A 19,461-nucleotide genomic window follows, 5' to 3' on the forward strand; every position below is an offset into this window, starting at 1 on the left:
GTTTCATTTTTCCACAGCATCGATGGTAAAGGCCCACCCTGATTAACAAACAAGGGGCCGGTCTGTCGAATAATTGAGCACTCATTTCAAAAGCCTGGAGTGCCTGTTCCAAGGGCTGATCTTTCTATATATGTTCTATCCTCTAGCATTTAGCACAGTATAGCAGATCACAGAGTCCCATTAGTGGTTATTTGTCTCCCAATGAAATAACCAGTTTTACCACAATAACTATATTTGCCAAGTGGTTGCCATAGAAATATATAGACAGAACTACCCTAACTCTATGACTCTTTTCTTGTTTCTTCCATCTTCTCAGATTTCAGCTCTGACAGCCGGCAGCTGTAGGAGTAGGCAGAAAAGACTACGAACTATTTGGAGAGGTAGGAAGCTTACACTGGCTGGGTGGAGTCACATCTTCAGGATGGCTTTCAGGTCAGGATCAAGAGGAAAAAGGCCATCTTACAATACACAAGTAGAATTTTTGTTTCTTTTTTGCATTTCCTTATAAAGGTGGAATATAAGAAAAATAGAAATGCAATACAATAGAAAACAGAGATCATACATGTGTAGTATGAGGTGACATCTGGCCCACAGATGTACTTTATTTGGGATATATAATGTTTTTAAAAATGAGCCAATGTTTTCGAATTGAGAGATGTCGCTTTCAGTCCAGATTTTGGTTTCTCTTGAAGAAGCGGTGAATATAAAACACTGGGTCACCCAGATTCCCCATGGCAAGAGTCAGCTGGAGCTGAGTGGGGACTGATCGCCTCAGACAGGCCTGCACCCTCCACTTTGTGAGAGGCGCCACCACTCAATTTATCATCATGATGGCACTAATGCTTTACTCGGAGTAGAGATTTATTTCTCTATGCCCATCTCTCAGTCAAAGGAGGGAACATGGAATTCAGCCCAAGAGTACTGTAAGCTGAAAAGAGAAACTGCTCTGGAGAAGTGAAAAATATCTCTTGCCTGGTCTGTTTGTTCATTTACGCTATCTGTCTAACTCTTTAAGCACTGCAGTTTTTGACCCTTGATATGGCAGAGAGAGAGCACAGTCAAGAACTCTTGAGGTCTGAGCTCTGCTCTGGCTCAGGGCATGACCCTGGACAAGGCCATTTCTAATTCTCTCTCTAAAACATTTAATAAGTTAATATGCCAGAAAGGCAAGAGCTTGTAAAATTACAGAGAACTGCACCATTTGAGATATCAAAACTGTTGGCAAAGAGTTTACAGGCAAGGAAAAGACAAATTTAAAATGTAAGAATTTTAGGTTCCATAACTGTTTTTGCTGAGACAAAGCTATCTTATTGCACGATGGGCTTTTCTACTAAAAACAGCTTTATGTGTTACTCTTGAGACTGTCTTTTTCCTTCTTTACAGATAGGAATCAATTAGGCTCAGGGGCATCACTTGGGACAACTGTCTTTTTTCCGTTTGTATTTACCTGTAATGTCACTTTTTCATCTAAGCTATTTCAACCCTTTTTAAAAAAGATTATTTATTTATTCACTTACTTTTTTAGTTTTGGCTGTGCTGGGTCTTCATTGCTGTGTGGAACTCTGTCTATCTGTGGTGAGCAGAGGCTACTCTCTAGTTGCAGTGGGAAGGCTTCTCACTACGGAGGCTTTTCTTGCTGTGGAGCACGGGCTCGAGGGCATGTGGGCTTCAGTAGTTGGGGCTCCTGGGCTCTGGAGCATAGGGTCAATAGCTGTGGCACACAGGCTTAGTTGCTTGCAGCATTTAAGATCTTCCCAGATCAGGGATGTTTGATCTGGGACCCATATTTTCTGCATTCGCAAATGGACTCTTTACTACTGGGTCATCAAGGAAGTCCACTATTTCAACTCTTTATTTAACTAATATTAGCTCAAAGCAAAAACGTTTTGCTTGATTTCTCTCAGCTTTGAAATTCTCATGAAAGTCTAATGAAATAAGAAAGCCCACTTAAAAAAAAAAATTGATTGTGAGTTTCAACATTGAACAGCTACTAGGAACAACAAACATTCCTGAAAGAAAATATAAACTATGTGTTTTTTGGTTTTTTTTTAACAACTTTAGCTCTTCAAAGGACAATTTCTCTTTCAAGGAGATCAATTGTGATTTAATGTAGGGCTAGTTCAGTCAGTTTCATTCATCATCAAAATTGGTAGCTTTGTTCATTTTTATAGTTTGTTAGTTTTACCTATTCATGAAACTAATGTGATACATGTCTACTTTGTGCGAGGCATCATTCTAGTAACTCAGGATACAAAGATAAATATAAGTCACTGCCCTTACAAAGTTCTCCCAATGAAGGGAAAATGGGCATCCCAATATGTGAATATAGTCTAGCCTGATAAGGTTTTTTATAGATTCAATGAATATTAGGGTTTCCCTTGTGGCTCAGATGGTAAAGAATCTGCCTGCAATGCAAGAGACCTTGGTTCGATCCTGGGGTCAGAAAGATCCTCTGGAGAAGGAAATGGCAACCACTCCAGGATTCTTGCCTGGAAAATCCCATGGATGGAAAACCCCGGTGGGCTACACCCCATGGGGTCACAAATAGTTGGGCATGACTGAGTGACTAACACACACACCCACATAAACACACACACACACACTCACTCTGTTTTGGTCATAGTCAATAACCACAGGGGATTCTTTCTGTTCACATGCAGATTTTCTTTTTCACATGGAGATTATATTACATTGAGGTATAGCGTCAACAAATATATACAATAATTAAAGATTGTGATTAGTTCTTTGAAGGAAATTGATAAGTCACTGTAATAAAAACACTGGTTTGGGGAGTTTCCTGGTGGTTCAGGGGTTAGGACTTGGCACTTTCACTGCTGTGGCCCCAGGTTCAATCCCTGGTTGGGGAACTAAAATCCTGCAAGCTGTGCAGACAGGTCAAAATTAAAGAGAGAAAAAAAAAAAAAGAACACTGATTTCAGATAGAGGATTCAGTAAAGATGGAGAGATCTGAAGGTGAAATTTAAGCAAAGATATGAACAAGAAATATGAACCAATAATTCCCAGTACAGAGAATGACAAATGCAAAGATTCTATAGTAGGAAAGAGCTTCACATGTCCTAGGAATTGATAGGTGTCCAAAAGAGCAAAGAAGCAGAAAAGTTGTGTGAAATGAGGAAAAAGAGGTAGAAAGTGGGGCAGATCAAGCAGGCCATCTCAAAGGCTTTAGATGTTACTCTAAGTACAATCAGAGGACATAGAAAGCTTTTTTTTTTAATTGAAGTATAACTGATTCACAGTATTGTGTCAGTTTCAGGTATACAGCAAAGTGATTCAGTTATTTTTTCTAATTATATCCTCCTATAGGTTATTATATATACAGGACTCCCCTGTAGCTTAGATGGTAAAGAATCTGCCTGCAATGTAGGAGACCTGGATTTGATCCCTGAGTTGGGGAGATCCTCTGGAGAAGGGAATGGCAACCCACTCCAGTATTGTTGCCTAGAGAATCCCATGGACAGAGGAGCCGGCAGGCTACAGTCCATGGGGGTCTAAGAGTCAGACAGGACTGAGCTACTAACACTATTACTATAAATTTATTATATGACATTGGATACAGTTTCCTGTGCTGTACAGTGTATCTTTGATGCTTATCTATTTTATACAGTAGTTTTTATCTGTTAATCCCATATTGCTAATTTATCTTCTCCCTACCTTGCTAGCAATAAATTTGTCTTCTATATCTATGAGTCTGTTTCTATTTTGTATATAGATTCATTTGTGTTATTTTTTTAGATTCTATATACAAGTGACAGGATTAGTATTTGTTTTTCTCTTCTGACTTACTTCACTTAGTATAATATTTTCTAGGTTCCTCCATATTGCTGCAAATGGCAGTATTGCATTATATTTGTGGCTGAGTAATATTCCATTGTACATACATACCACTTCTTCTTAATCCAATCATCTGTTGATGGGCATGTGGGTGGTTTCCATGTCTTAGCAATTATAAACAGTGGTGCTATGAGCACTGGGGTGCATGTATCTTTCTGAATTAGAATTTTCTTTTTCTTTTCACATGGTAGCTCTATCTTTAGTTTTTTAAGAAACTTCCATACTGTTTTCCATAGTGACTGCACCAAGTTACACTCCCACCAACAGTGTAGGAGAGTTCCCTTTTCTCTATACCCTTTCTATCATTTATTATTTGTAGATTTTTTTGATGATAGGCATTCTGACCACAATGAAATTAGACCACTCCCCCACACCATAAACAAACATAAACTTGAAATGGTCTAAAAACCTAAATGTAAGACATGACACCATAAAAATTCTCAAAGAGAACATAGGCATTCTTTGACATAAATTGTAGCAATATATTTTCTTAGCTCAGTCTCTCAAGGCACAATAAATTAAAGCAAAACTAAATAATAGGACCTAATCAAGCTGAAAAGCTTCTGCACAGCAAAGGAAACCATCAACAAAATGAAGAGCCAACTTACAGAATGGGAAAAGGTATTCGCAAATGATGAGATCAACAAGGGGTTGTATCTAAAATATACAAACAGCCCATACAACCCAATATAAATAAACAACCCAATCAAAAAATGGGCAGAAGACCTAAATAGGCATTTTTCCAAGGAAGACCATACAGATGACATGCAGATGGCTAACAGAAGGGTTTTAATCAGGGAAGAGATGTAATCTTGTTTGCTTTAAAAGAAATCATTTAGTTCTACTTCTGGAGATGACTGAAGTGAAGTGAAGTGAAATCACTCAGTCGTGTCTGACTCTTTGCGACCCCATGGACGCCTACCAGGGTCCTCCATCTATGGGATTTTCCAGGCAAGAATACTGGAGTGGGTTCCCATTTCCTTCTCTAGAAGATCCTCCCAACCCAGGGATTGAACCCAGGTCTCCCGCATTGTAGGCAGACGCTTTACCATCTGAGCCACCAGGGAAGTTCAGATGACTAGATAGCTCTTATTATGCAAACAATTATAAATAACAACCTAACAATTATAAATGCTTATCAAATTACATTAAACAATTCTCTGAAGATATTAGAAAGTTACCAAACCAGGTAGAAACTGAAGAGGAATAGACACATGGGAGGAAAAAACAGCATTATGTGTGTTTCTTGATTTTACAGATTTTTGCCAGAGAGCAGGCCTCAATCAGTGCCATTCAGGACAGCTAATAATCAGATAGAAATACACAGTCTTCCTAGCTAAGAAATGAGAGGTTAGAGTTTAAGGCAACGATAACAACTAGAAAGTAAGAGATAGGGAGATATCAGAAAGGAGACAGACATGAAAAGGGAGTTCAACACTATGACTATAAATGTTACCTTGATCTCTGGATGATCTATGAATTACATAATATGTAGCCTAGCTAAGGCTTAAAGAACTCAACAAAGATTTCAGTAGGTGTCCATCATAGGAGAGAAAAAACTTGGAGTTTGTATTCAGTCATTAAATTACTTGCTTAAAAAAAAGCACTCTTCAGAGAAACAAGTATAAGCCAGTGTCACTATATTACATCAATTAAAAAATTCAATATATGAGTCAAAATTACTAGACACATGAAGAAACAGGAAAATATAATCCTTACTTAAGAGAAAGGCCAGTTAATAGAGAATAGCCCTGAGATAACACAGATGCTAAAATTAAAAGGCAAGAATTTTACAGCCAGTAGTTTAACAATGCTCAAGGATGTAAAAGGATAACATTCTCATAACTAATAAACAGATAGGAAATGGCAAAGAAATGGAAACAATTATAATAAAAAGTAGAAATTCTAATATTGATAAATATAATACCTGAAATAAATATTTAGCGGATGGGCCTGATAGTTGACTGGAAATTGCAAACAGGAGAGACAATTAACTTGATAAAAGACCAATAGAGAGTGTCTAATTGAGAGAGAAGAAGAGAAAGAGAAAAAAACTGGGGGAAGGGAAAAACCACAGAATCCTCAGGTGGGGCTATGAGACAATAGCCAGAGGTCTTCAATATGTGTAACTGGAGTCACAGGAGGAATAAGAGCATATAGGTAGGAAAGATATTAAATATGTAAATGCTAAAGATTTCTCAAACTTGGTAAAAGACAGCAATTTACAAATTCAAGAAGTATAGCAAATCTTGGATAAGGATAAATTCCTCAAATACCACATATGTGCACACCATCATAGAAACTAAGATTAGGAGAAAAATCTTAAAAGTAGCTAGAGAAAAAGGATATACTATATGAAGGGGAAGAACAAAGTAAATGATGATTGACTTCTCATAAGAAACAATGGTGCCAGAATGCAATATACTGACATCTTTAACTGTTGAAAGAAAAAAAAAAAAAAGAAAACTAAGAAGGTATTTTTGTTGGTGTTTCACCAGTAGACCTGTAAGAACCAAAGAAATGCTAAAGAGAGTTCTTCAGAGTGAAGGGAAATACAGATGGAAGCTTAATTTTTTCACAAAGAAATAAAAAAAAATGATGGAAATTGTAACTATGTAGGTGAACACAAAAGATCATGTTTTGTTTCTCAGAATTTCTTTGAAATACATATGACTGTTATGGACTAAATGGTATCCTTTAAAAATTCAGATGTGGAAGTCCAACCCCCAATAAGACTGCATTTGGAGATGGAGACATTATGCAGGTAGAGTTAAATGAGGTCATAAGGATGGGGCCCCAATCTGATAGAATTGTTGTCCTTATAAGAAGAGGAGGGGACACCAGAGCTCACTCTCTATACACCTAGCAAAGGCCATGTGAGGGACACAGTGAAAACACGGCCATGTGCAGGCCAGTAAGGGAGTTCTCACCAAACTACAGTACAACCACTGTATTGTTGAGACTACAGCTTTGTAGATACCACACATATCACAACTACAACATAAAGAGTTGGGGGAACTAGTAAAGGGAACTATAGAGTTGAATGCTTTTTGAATTTTACATGAAGTTATACAGTATGCACTCTAAGTAGACTGAAAAGTTTAGAATGTTTACTATAATTCCTAAAAAAGGCATTTAAACAGAATGGAAAAATGCCTAAAAACCAGTAGAAAAATGAAATTTTCAAAATTGGAAAATATTCAATCTAATAAAAGACAAAAATGAGAGATGTAGAAAGCAAGAAAACAAAAGTGACCACAGAAAACAAAGAGTAAAACGGAAGACTAAATCTGAGTATATTCATCTTTACATTAAATGGTGATAGCTTAAACACTTGAAGAAAAATCAGAGGTTATAAAACAAAACAGGAAAGCAAGACCTAATTACATGCTGTGTACAAAAGATGCACCTTACATGGTCCCGAACACAGACAATGGTGGTTTGGCCAGTGGTGCTGGGAATAAAGGTAAAGAAAAACAGCTAGATTGGTGATCTACATTTTGGAGTGAGAAACAAGAAAGTTTTCTGATGAACTGGATGTGGACAGAGAGGGAAAAGAGGGAGGTAAGTACGAATCCTGATTTTCTGGCTTTAATAAGTATATAAATGATGGTGTACGTTACCAAGGTGAAGACAAACAGTGAGGATCACAGTGAGTTTATCAGTTATTATAGTCAGAAAATGGAGTAATCCTTGACTCCTTCTGCCCTCTACCTCCTTGATATTTAATCCACTGTTTCCGTCCACAGAAACGTTATCCTTCAAAACCCGTCTCCTTTTTCTTTTCTGCACACTTCACATTCAATCCAGCAGGTAATCCTTTTGCGTGTATCTTCAAAACATATCCCAAATCTGGGCACTTTTCACTAAGACCACTGCCATCATTCTCACCTCTCATTTGGCCTACTCCAAGAGCTTCTTTCTGGTCTTCCTGCTTCCACTTCCCCTACTCCCATCCACAGTTTATTCCCAACATAGCAGGCGGCAGCCAGAATGATACTTTAAAGACCTAAGTCATAGCATATCTCTCCTGTGTTCATCATTCTTCAGTGACTTCCCATTTTACAGAATAAAAGCCAAAATCCTTACATTGGCCAAAATACAGCCTCTATTACCTCTCTGACTGTACCCCCTACAATTCTCATTGTGGTTCACTCTGCCCCATTCCTGTGGCCTTCTTGCTATTCCTATATTATTCTCAGGTAGGCAGCCCCCTCAGGATCTTTGCACTGGTTTTCCCTTGGCCTGATATGTTCTTCTCCCAGGTTTCCAAATGGCTAAGTGAAAGTGAAAGTCACTCAGTCGCGTCTCTTTGCGACCCCATGGACTATATGGTCCATGGAATTCTCTAGGCTAGAACACTGGAGTGAGTAGCCTTTCCCTTCTCCAGGGTATCTCCCCAACCCAGTGATCGAACCCGCCAAATGGCTAACTCCCTTCCAAACCATATTTGTTAGATGTCACTTCAATGAGGCCTATCCTGACCACCGTATTTAAAACTGCGAGTTGACTTCCTCTATTAGTTTTACAACTTATATTGTAAAATAAAACTTTCTTATCATTTTATTGTGTATTATCTGTCTCCTGTTGTTAGAATGTAAGCTTGACAAGGGGACAGATTTTCAGAGGAGAGGCAGAAGGGGTTGTTTTACTTATTGCCTTTTTCTCACTCAGAACAGTGCCTTGAAAACAGTAGGCACTCAATAAATACTGACTGTATAAATAAACATCACTCAAGTTTAGACCTTACAGATAACTAGAGAGCTAACAAGAGAGACAGAGTCATCTCTATGCTTTAGATTGTTTTAGCTGCAATCTTTAGAGAGGGTGATGTGACTAAATGTCTCCCCCTACCCCCAGCCCCCAATTCATACTTTGAATCTTAACCACCAATGTCATGGTATTGGGAGATAAGGCCTCTGGGAGGCGGTTAGGTCATGAGGGTAGAGGCCTGATGAATGGGATTACTGCCCTTATAAAGATCTGAAGAAGCCAGAGTTCTCCTTTTCTACCAGGAGAAGATGCAAGGAAAAGACAGCCTTATGCAACCCAGAAGGGGGCCCTCACTAGACCCCAACCATGCTGCTACCTTGATCTTGGGCTTCCAGTGTCCAGAACTATGAGAAATAAATTTCTGTTGCTTATAAGCCACCTGGTCCATGGAACTTTTTTTTAATAGCAGCCCAAACTAATACCTAAGGGTTAAAGGGGGAAAGATTAGAAGTGAGAAGGTAATTAGGAAGCTGAGCAGGATCCAGGGGGATGTTTTAAAAAAAAAAAAAGTGAAGGCCTGGGCAGGAGGAGGGAACAGGGAAGCATCTGTTTATGCAGAGTTGGTCTTTGTATCCGTGAAGTCGTTCCAATTAGCTAATGTGAGATCCTTGGCATGAAACACACCTGTCTCTATATACCTAGATCCTGCCAACACTGATTCACACACTTTTCTCTTTCATGACCTCACTAAGTCTACCAACTGTATGTGCTTTAATACACTTGAAAAGAAAAGTCACACTGATAAAATAATTGTTTCTCAAGGAAGTGTACAAGAGAACTGTAAGAAAAAATTCAGAAAGGCCGCTCTATAAAAGTCAAGTCCAGTTCTAGAAAGATCTGGGGCTTCCAGGAGCTGACTTGGGTTTGAATCAAGGTTCTCCCCACCTATAGCTGTTAGACCTTGATCAAGTTACCTCACTGTTTTGAGCCTATTTAGTCACTTGTTAAACTTATAAAACTGACCACACAGACATGCTGTGAAGATCAGATAAAATCCTTAATCTTCCTGAGGGCCTGAATGTGCTTAGCATAGAACAGATTCTTCCAGTTGGCTGTAGGGAGAGTGCAATTTACTTTTATGTGCTACAATAGACTATAATTACCAGTTCAGTATCCAACTTTCCCATTAGATGATAAGCTACCGGAGGACAGGAGTCATGTGACCACGTCCTTGCCTAGCCCAGAGTAATTCCTCAGGAAATCTCTAACAGGAAGGAAACTGACTACATGAAGTCACAGTTAGTGACATCACTATCTCTGTAAGCTTGGATCTCTGTAAGCTGTGTACACGGTAAGTTCTTCACGTTGTTGTTGTTCAGTGGCTAAGTCCTGTCTGCCTCTTTGTGACCCCATGGACTGCAGTGCACCAGGCTCCTCTGTCTTCCATTCTCTCTTGCAGTTTGCTCAAATTCACGTCCATTGAGTCAATGATGCTATTTAACCACCTTATCCTCTGCTGCTCCTTCTCCGTTTGGCCTTCACTATTTCCCAGCATCAGGGTTTTTTCCAATGTGTCAGCTCTTCACATCAGGTAGCCAAAGTATTGAAACTTCAGCTTCAGTATAAATCCTTCTGTTAGGTAGTTAGAACAGGAAAAAGGAGTCCAGAATGGTGGTGGCTAAAAGACAAGGAAGGGAGAAGCCCATGAAAATAGAACAAAGGAAGGTCTGAGGACTGGAGAGAGAACCTCAGGTAGAACAAACAGCACTCCTGGCTAGTCCAATATACATAGGGCAGGCCCAGAGGGAGGAGAAAAACATATAAAAAGAGAAGCCAAAGGGCCGGGGGTCTCTCTCTCTCTCTCTTCTCTTCGCATCTTTTGGGTAGGCATGCCCTCATGCCTCGATGATGTATTTTCCTTTATTTTCTAAATAAAACTGAGTTGTAACACAGAGCTGTAACACTGGTCCATCTGAGAGCTGTAACACTGGTCTGTCCGAGGGCTGTAATGCTGGGCCATTGCTTCAAATTTTTGTTGTGATGAGACAGATCTGAGGAAATTACACACTCCCCTGACACTTCCAATGAATATTCATGGTTGATTTCCTTTAGGATTGACTGATTTGATCTCCATGATGTCCAAGGGACTCTCAAGAATCTTCTCCAGCACCATAATTTGAAAGCATCAGTTCTTTGGCACTGAGCCCTCTTTATGGCCCAACTCTCACTACAGTACCTGACAATTGGAAAACCATAGTTTTGACTATATGGACCTTTGTTAGGAAAAGTGATGTCTCTGCTTTTTAATATGCTATCTAGGTTTGCTCTAGCTTTCCTTCCAAGGAGCAAGGTTCTTTTAATCTCATGGTTGCAGTCACCATCCACAGTGATTTCAGAACCCAAGAAAACCAAATCTGTAAGGAGCAAGGTTCTTTTAATCTCATGGTTGCAGTCACCATCCACAGTGATTTCAGAACCCAAGAAAACCAAATCTGTCACTGCTTCCACTTTTTCCCCTTCTATTTGCCATGAAGTGATGAGACCAGATGCCAAGATAGTAGCTTTTTTAATGCTGAATTACAAGTCACCCCTTTCACTCTCCTCTTTCACCCTCACCAAAAAGCTCTTGATGATGTTCCTCTTCACTTTCTGCCATTATAGTGGTATCATCTGCACATCTGAGGTTGTTGATATTTCTCTGGGCAATCTTGATTCCAGCTTGTGATTCATCCAGCCCAACATTTTGCATGATGTACTCCGTATACACCCAGTTATGGAGGACTGGCTGAGCCCCTGAGGCTAGCCCTAGGCTGAGGGGCATTGGTGATAAAGGAGCAAGCAGATAGGCACTCAAGATGAACAAATCCTAAACTCCAAGAGAAAACAGCGGCTCACATAACCCTGTGGCTCAAGTTTATAAAGCTAAATTCTGACTTCAAGCAATTCAATGCTAACTCCCACCAAGCCCTAGTGTCCCGGAAAGCCAGTGCACCACAGGGGCAGCTCAGGAATCTGTCTTAGTCTCTTTTATCCAGTGCCTGCCCCAGTAAAAATGACTTCAAGTAAGACAGAGAAGACAGCTTGGAGAGAAGGATGGCTGAGGTCCAGCTGGAAATAAGCTTCAGCATCTGGATGCAGTGACTGCATGGGTTGGTATTCTGTGGAAAAAATCTGGGCAAAAAACGATGGTTTTTGCACAGCTATTCTGGAAAGAGTATCGACAAGCACGAGACAGTCTTTGATGGGTGTTTGGTGAGCTGGAATAAATCATCCATGGGAATGGGGTATGTGCCCTTCTAAGAGGAAATAAATATCGGCTGCACAAGTTTGAAATGAGTGGAAAACAAGCCCAAATCTCAGGCAGATGAAACTGCAAGGACTCCAGAGCCAGAAAAGATCCTATCCTATTTTTTTTCTTCATCCTGAAGTTAACCAGATGGAGACTTTTTTTTTTAAAGTACCAATCTATTCATATACTTGGAATGAAAGATTTTGCTTTGTGATGGAAGATCTGTATTTAATTGCAAAAATAAGACAAAACATCTTTTTTTTCCAAATCTAGCGTTCAGATAAATTTTATTTCTTTTCTTCCCTCTCTCCTTTCCCCTCCTTTACTTTCCTTTTCTTCTTCTGTCTCTTCTCTTCCACTTTAGATGATATGTTTATGACTGCATGTTTGTAATGTATTCTGGACAGTGTAATAATAGAGCAGACTCCTATAGACAAAGTATATGAGAGAAGGTATACATATGAAACACAGAACAAAAGAGATGTAACGTCCTCTTATAGTGTTCTTTACAATGACAATATGCTGAAAAACCAGTGATAAGAATTCACAAAACATGAACCAGAATAAGTAAATAGAAAGAAAAGATAAGTGGCAAATGAATCATGTAAAAAGGCCATTGACAGTGCATCAGGAAACTCTCCAGGCTGTGCTTGAGACCCTGAGTTTCAGTTCCTCATCTATAAAATATGGATAACAACTGTACCTAACCTGTAGGGGTTCCAAGAGGATTAAATAAAATAGTACATGAAAGGCTCTTGGAATTGAGACTAAATAAGTCTTCAAAATAAATATTAGGCATTGTGATTATTATGACTATCACTCAAGGATTAACAAGATTATACATATAAATCTTTCCCATGGGAAAATGCACTCAATAAGGTACAATTATTGTTGCTATTATTATTATCATCATCATTGCTATTCTTTCTGTATCTCTGTTTTCTAGGTAGTTTATGTCTCTTTGCTTGGCCTCTTTGAACTGATGCTTTATTGGATAGTCTGTTTTTTTCTTGATTCAGATTTTGCTCCATCTTGCTAACTTCTGGACTTCCTTAGATTTTGCTTTCTGTAACACATGGGTCAATCATGCTCCATCCCGACATCCAATGAAACTATATATGAGAATTATCCAAAGTAGAACTCTACATGTAGCTGTATTGATGGTGCAAAATCAACTAATTAGGTAAATACCAACAGTTTCCATGATTCTTGTCAAAAACCATAGTGGACTATTATGAAGATTTTATTAATGGTCAGAAAAGAGTCACTCTTTAAAATTTAATTTCAGGCTCAGGAAGTAGGCATAACCAATTCTTGTCCACCAAAGTATGTCAAAATGTTTGGGCAAAGATGGCTTATATCCATAGCAATGGAACAAACTCTAAGCCAAATACTAGGAAAAGCACTTCTTGACTGACACAGACGTTCAACTGGCATACTAAATCTCCGAAAAGCTACTGATGGACAGCTTCATGGACAATGCATCCTGCAAAAAGAGTTAGTTTAATGAATCACTATTTTTGTTATAAAAGACTCCAGGTTGTGTCTGCTATGAATTCTGGGTCTTCCAAGGTAATTATACCATAATGTGGGCTTGTAAAGGTGTTTGTTTCAGTAATGGGTTTTCTTTGTGTCACAGAAAGGGAGTGGATATTTAAGTTGAAAAGTTGTGTAAATATATGACACTACGTTTAAATAGGAAATCATCAAGCCCCAATCCCACTGCATCTTTGGCACAGAGTGATGTCTTCTTCTGAACTTTCCTATTGAGAACAATCAAATGTTATTTAATTTATATTTCCCAACTAGACAATGAGCTCCTTAAACCTGGGACTATTAGGGGACCAATTCATATATCTTTATAGCCCGGCACAAGAGTGGAGGCACACAACTGGCTCTTTGAATCTAGCCTTTCACCTATGCATCCACCAACTTTGAGAGAAAATGCAAGGCATCTAAGAATAAGATACAAACACAGAGAGAAATGGAAATTAATGGTCATTTATATCCACATTCAGCTTGGGATCAGACCACTTTTGATTTGGCTGAACATTCAGAAGAGCTGGAGAAGAGCAGACCATAAACAGGTGACTTCAATACAACATAGTAAATGTGAGGTTGGGTAACCAAGGCTGGGTCTCATTTTCCCTTGCTTTTCCACATTTAATCCCTCAGAGGTCTGCTGATCTTTCGACCTCAATTCTCAGTCATTATTGCCACTGTCCTCATTCAAGCCCTCACGGCTTTTTGTCAGTGGGTCAATCTATTGAAGCTAGTCTCTTTTCATTGGGCTATATACGCCTAAGCCTTCTTCCTGATGGATACTAGCCAGTATTATAACAGAGATATGACAACATCTGTCATTCTTCCAATCTTTCACCTGTTCTTCTAGATCTACTACCTAAAATTTCAACTCCTTAGCATGTTTTACAGGGAATTCTTCTGTGTGGTCCCTGACCAGCTCTCCCAATTGCAAGCCATTTTTCTAAGAACAGTTTATGCCACAAGTGAAAGTTTGCAATTATCCTCAAATATGCCTTGTTATTTTTTCACTCAGATATCTTTGTGTCTATGCTAGTTCTCCTACCTAGAAAATATCTCTGCCTTTCTTTGTCTGGTTGGTCCCTATTAATCATTAAAGCTCAGCACAAATACTGTCTCCACTGCCAAGAATTTCTCAATCTAGCTTTGTTCCTGCTCTGTGTCTTATACCTCAGGTATAGTATACATCTCACTTTTATTGATCTTCTGTCTTCCCTATGAGATGACACCATGAATTCAACATATTTTCTCTAAGCACCTTTTATGAACCAGGCACTGGTTGGATACACGATATGGCCCATACCTTTAAAGAGCTCCTGTGTGTAAGTCGCTTCAGTCATACCTGACTCTTTGCAACTCTATGGACTGTAGCCCACTAGGCTCCTCTGTCCATGGGATTTTCCAGGCAAGGATACTGGAGTGGGTTGCCATGCCCTTCTCCATGGGATCTTCCTGACCCAGGGATTGCACTGGGCTAGATACAAAGAGAAGTATGATATGGTCCATACCTTTAAAGAGCTCCTAGATTTCTAGAAAAGACAGATTATCTCAGAATGTGCTAAGAACTAAAGTTATGTCTTACAGATCAAGTAAAACTAGCAAGTGACAAAGAACTCTCCAAGCAGAGCATATGCCAAGGCACAGAGGAGTCGAATAACATGAGCCATGGGGAAGCCGTGAGTAGGGCAATCCAGCCTTAGTGACAAGTACACATGTCAGACTGGAAGGGATAGACCACAAAGGGAATGATGTGCCCAGAAAACTATCTGAACTATGCCCCCAGGGCTATGAGGAACCAGTGAAGGATGCTGGCTAGAGATTAACACAGTCCTTTTCACAGAGTAGAACATCACTCTTGTTGCCATGAGAAAAATGGGTTGTTATGTGAAAAGAAAGCTAGGTGAGAAGATCGGTTAGTCATCAATGCCTGGACCAACATTTATTCCTTTGGCAAACGCAGGCAGCATATGCTCCATATGTGAGGTTGTATGCTAAGGAAAAAGTTAATTCTGATTTAAGAGTCTGCAAATCTTTCAGATACTGGGTATAAAGAATATGACAAAATGGACTAGTCAAGGGTGGAAAAACATTAAAGACCATAGGAAGAAAGTGTCAACTTACCAATTTTCCAGTAACGCTCTGACCACCTTCATTCAGCCAGAACCCAGGGACCATGGCTGAGAAATAAGGGCCCCAGACACCTGGTACAAAGATTGGGTTTTTGCTGATCTGGAAAGAAAGGGGCAAAGTATGTGAAAATATTGACCCTCAAGGCTAGAAGCAGTCTTATTTTCCTCCCATGTGAGGTCCCTCTGGCCATGGAATTCAGCTTCTTGCTAAATACCTTTGATGGTGGGGAAGTCACTCCTGCCAAAGGATGGTCCTGGCTTCTTCTTTAAAACCCTTTCTGATAAACTCATCCAGGTGTCAAGGTAGCAAAAGAGATCACTTTGGAAAGAAACTGATGTGACAGTCCTTGGCTGGCTCCCTCTCTGTAGTGAACTGATTGCAGTCATGGTCCCCATTTTCTAGCCCTCTATGCATCCACCTGCTTTGCAATGTGACTTCGTAGCCTCTGTCATTGAGAGGTGGGGTCCCCATCCCTTGAGCCTGGATCAACCTTGTCACTTGGTCTGGCCAACAGAATGGGGCAGAAGTGACACTGTGTACCAGTTTTCAGGCCTGAACCTCAAGAACTGTGTGCTGTTATTCCCCCTCTCCCTCTGTCATGAGAACATGCCCCGGTGAGCCTTCTGGACAGATATGTAGAAAGCTGAGTCAGTCCAGTTGTCACACGTGATGATTCAGATACATGAGACAGCCCAAATCGGATCAGCAAATCCTTTTAGTCAACCAGCAGCTGGCAAGCCTGGATCACCAGAATCACTCAGCCAACTGATAAGATTTGTTAACAAAAATACACGTCCTGTTGTGTGTCATGAGGATCTTATGTTTGTTTCCCACCTAACATATATAAGGCAAGAGATAACTGATATGTCCCCTTACTTCTACAAACATTTATTAGACACCTAATAACATACTATCTCTCTTGACTAGGGACACGGAGATGAATGAGAAAGAGCTCTAGTCTGCAAGAAACTCCTCATGTAGGGGGAGCTAGATAAGTAAATAGTCAAATAGAAAACAGTGTGGTCCATGGGATGGTAAAGACAAAGCATAGAATGCTATGGGGGGGCACATCAGGTAAGGAATGAAGTGGTCCAGAGTGTGGCTTCTTAGAGAATGGGACATACACTTAGACTAGTAAGATTTAGCAAGATGAAACAGAACAGGCATTCCAGGTCAAGGGAATAGCCTGAACAAAGCCATGTAGGTGAGACAGATGCTCTTGGTATTCAAGATATGGCAATGTCTTTTTGTAGCAGACCATGGAAGTCCATTAGGTGTTAGGAAAGTACATCAAGGGATGAGACAGGACAGGCAGGGATGGACCACATGTTTACTGATCTGGAAAGGCATGAGCTTCTCATCCACCCAGTGGAGACGAATGCTGAAGTGATATTATGGTTGTGGGGGGTGTATGAGAAGGTAAGGATGAAAACGGAGTTAGGTACATTGGGTCCACTCCCGAATGTCCTGAAGCTGGGCAGAGAATGTATGCATTCATTTATTCTACAAATATTTATTCAGCTCTTACTATGCCAGGCCCTAGGGATATAGAAGTGAACTGAATATATCTATAATCTCTGTGCTCATGGACTTTATAGTACAGAACTTCAGCATATGGATATACCTTCTAACTATTCTGGTTCTCTTATCACTAAATGAATGAAATCAGTCAAATCAGTAGGAGTTCCAATCCCCGAAAAGGAAAGGGGTGAGTGAAGGCAGGAGACTATACAATATTATCAACTTTAAATTTTGTCAAATAAATATGGTTTATAAAAAGGGTAAATTTAACACCTAAAGTAATCTCAGGGGTAAAGAGCTTTTCTGTTTTTTTTCTTCCCCCCTGCAAGGAAAGGCCATTTAACTTTTATATGTTCACTCATTTCTTGACGGGTTCAGCAGATGTTTCCTGATTTCCTGTTGTGATCCAGGCACTGAAAGTAAACGTACACCAAAGAGTGCAGTCTCCATCTTCATGGAACTGCTCTCTTAAGAGGAATGCAGACTAGGAGGACTGATGATTCAGGTTTGGCCAGGATTCTCTCACTTTTAGCATTAAAATTCCTATGTCCTAGAAAATTCTCAGTACTAGGCAAAAGGGACAGCTGGTCACCCTAAGATGGGTATCACACAAATGTACAAATACAAACAGTGATAAGTGAATGAAAGAATATCAAAAGGTATTATAAGGGCTCATAAGTGAGGTACCTAATGCAACCTAGGGGTCAGAGTTTTCCAAAGAAGTGATATCTGAATTAAGGTGAAAACATACACAGAAATTATTTAGGTGTGAGCATATATACATCTGTATTTTGTACATATATATGTGTGTTTGTACGTGTACATGATTGTTCCAGTACAGAGTGTTCCAGACAGAAGCAGCACACACTAACTGGTATTCATTTTTATCACTTTGTCTTTGCCAGTGAAAATTTTATCACATGCCAGCTCTAGAAACTACTGCCCTACTCTGCAATGCCTGAGCCACTGTGGGGTGAATAAGACAGCCCATGACTATAAGCAGTTAAGCCCCAGGGTTTAGATGGGTAGATGGACACCCACCGGAGTCAAGCCATCTCTTTTCATGCCCTGCACCCCTTCCCGTCCAGAATTCTTCCAGCACCATTCGACAGATTAGTTTCAGAGAGGTGGCATGTTGTTCACAGTCACAAAGGTTGTAAATGGCTGAGGTGGGAGTTGAGCCCAGGTAGATACTGGCGTCAAACCCCAGGATATGCTTTTTGAAAACAAACAAAATTTGTATAAATTTCTTAGGAGGGTTTTGCATCACTCCTGCCACCACCACCCCTCAACTGCCCCTGCACCTCAAACCCCACGATTTAAAGATGTTTCTGTATCAGTTTTTGCTGAACTCCACTGGCAGACTGGACTCCGCTGCTCAGAAATGGCAGGTGAAGGCGCTGTCTGACTGTCCAGAATGCTCTGAGCTGATTCCTGCTTGTGTTCACTCATTTGGAATGGCACATGCTTCTCATTGGATATCCTGACTACAGCAAGGAAACAGATACAGAAATATGTTCCCCAGAGCACCTCCAATTACTCCCAAGCTCTGGGAGAAAACAGGTAAGAGTTTGTTTAGACCGAGTGCACATTCATGTATTTATATGTACTCTAATCCTCTGCAGTAAACCTAAATACTTCAGAAAATTTTTGTGAAAGCCTTTTCCATGCTGATAGCTATCTTGGCTTGAAGGCTGCTCTGGGACTCAAAGGGAAGGAGCGCATTTTACTCCACTATTAATAGGTGTCCATACAGGACACTGACTTTCCAGCAATAATGTGCTATTGGCAACAGCAACCACTACAACTGATTGGGGACTTATTAAAGACCGTATTTTAAGCACACTGCAGGAAGTAAATCACTTGATCCCCACAATAACCCTAAGGGGAAGATTCCATCATTACTCCTATTGTTCAGATATGTAAGCCGAGGCAGAGACTGTTAAACAGCATACATGCTCAAGCTCAGTTGCTTAGTCATGTCCGACTCTTTGCAATCCTGTGGACTGTGGCCCACCAGGCTCCTCTGTCCATGGGGTTTCTCTAGGCAAGAACACTGGAGAGGGTTGCCATTTTCTCCTTCAGAGGAGCTTCCTGACCCCAGGAGTGAACCCACATCTCCTGTGTGTCCTGCACTGGCAGGCGGATTACCACTGAGCCGCCTGGGAAGCCCATTAAATAGCACACACAAGGTCATAAAAATACAAAGCAGCCAGGCTCTACAGGTTCTGTGTTTGCTCCTGTTCTGTATTTCTTCCTGACTTTAGGTGACCGCTGCTTCTTCGAGTCCTTCATTTACCTTTAAAGGGCAGAAAGCAAGGGTGATTAGAGCCAAAAGAGACTCACTGAGACTGAAGCAAACTCTTTGCCTTGATGACACGTCGGTTAGGGAATCTTCATGTGCAAAAGGCTTT

The 19,461-nt window shown here is 40.2% G+C and overlaps 1 protein-coding gene and 1 non-coding gene across 17 annotated transcripts in view; one reads left to right on the forward strand and one right to left on the reverse strand.

The window, feature by feature from the left end:
• The window catches only part of FGGY (FGGY carbohydrate kinase domain containing), a 484,689-nt gene that overhangs the window by 139,052 nt on the left and 326,176 nt on the right, over positions 1-19,461 (reverse strand). For 15 of the 16 annotated variants that reach the window (XM_020882047.2, XM_070468099.1, XM_070468088.1 and 12 more), the window contains one exon: positions 15,518-15,625. The exons of the other annotated variant lie outside the window; for it this stretch is intronic. In XM_020882047.2, the coding sequence (XP_020737706.2) occupies positions 15,518-15,625 (108 nt within the window). The remainder of the gene's footprint in view (positions 1-15,517; positions 15,626-19,461) is intronic. 16 annotated transcript variants of the gene reach the window in all.
• On the forward strand, positions 2,795-2,867 carry TRNAE-UUC (transfer RNA glutamic acid (anticodon UUC)). Its single transcript has one exon. It is a non-coding gene; the product is annotated as a tRNA-Glu (tRNA).

This window comes from Odocoileus virginianus, chromosome 5 (assembly GCF_023699985.2).
Source record: "Odocoileus virginianus isolate 20LAN1187 ecotype Illinois chromosome 5, Ovbor_1.2, whole genome shotgun sequence".
Lineage (NCBI taxonomy): Eukaryota > Metazoa > Chordata > Mammalia > Artiodactyla > Cervidae > Odocoileus > Odocoileus virginianus.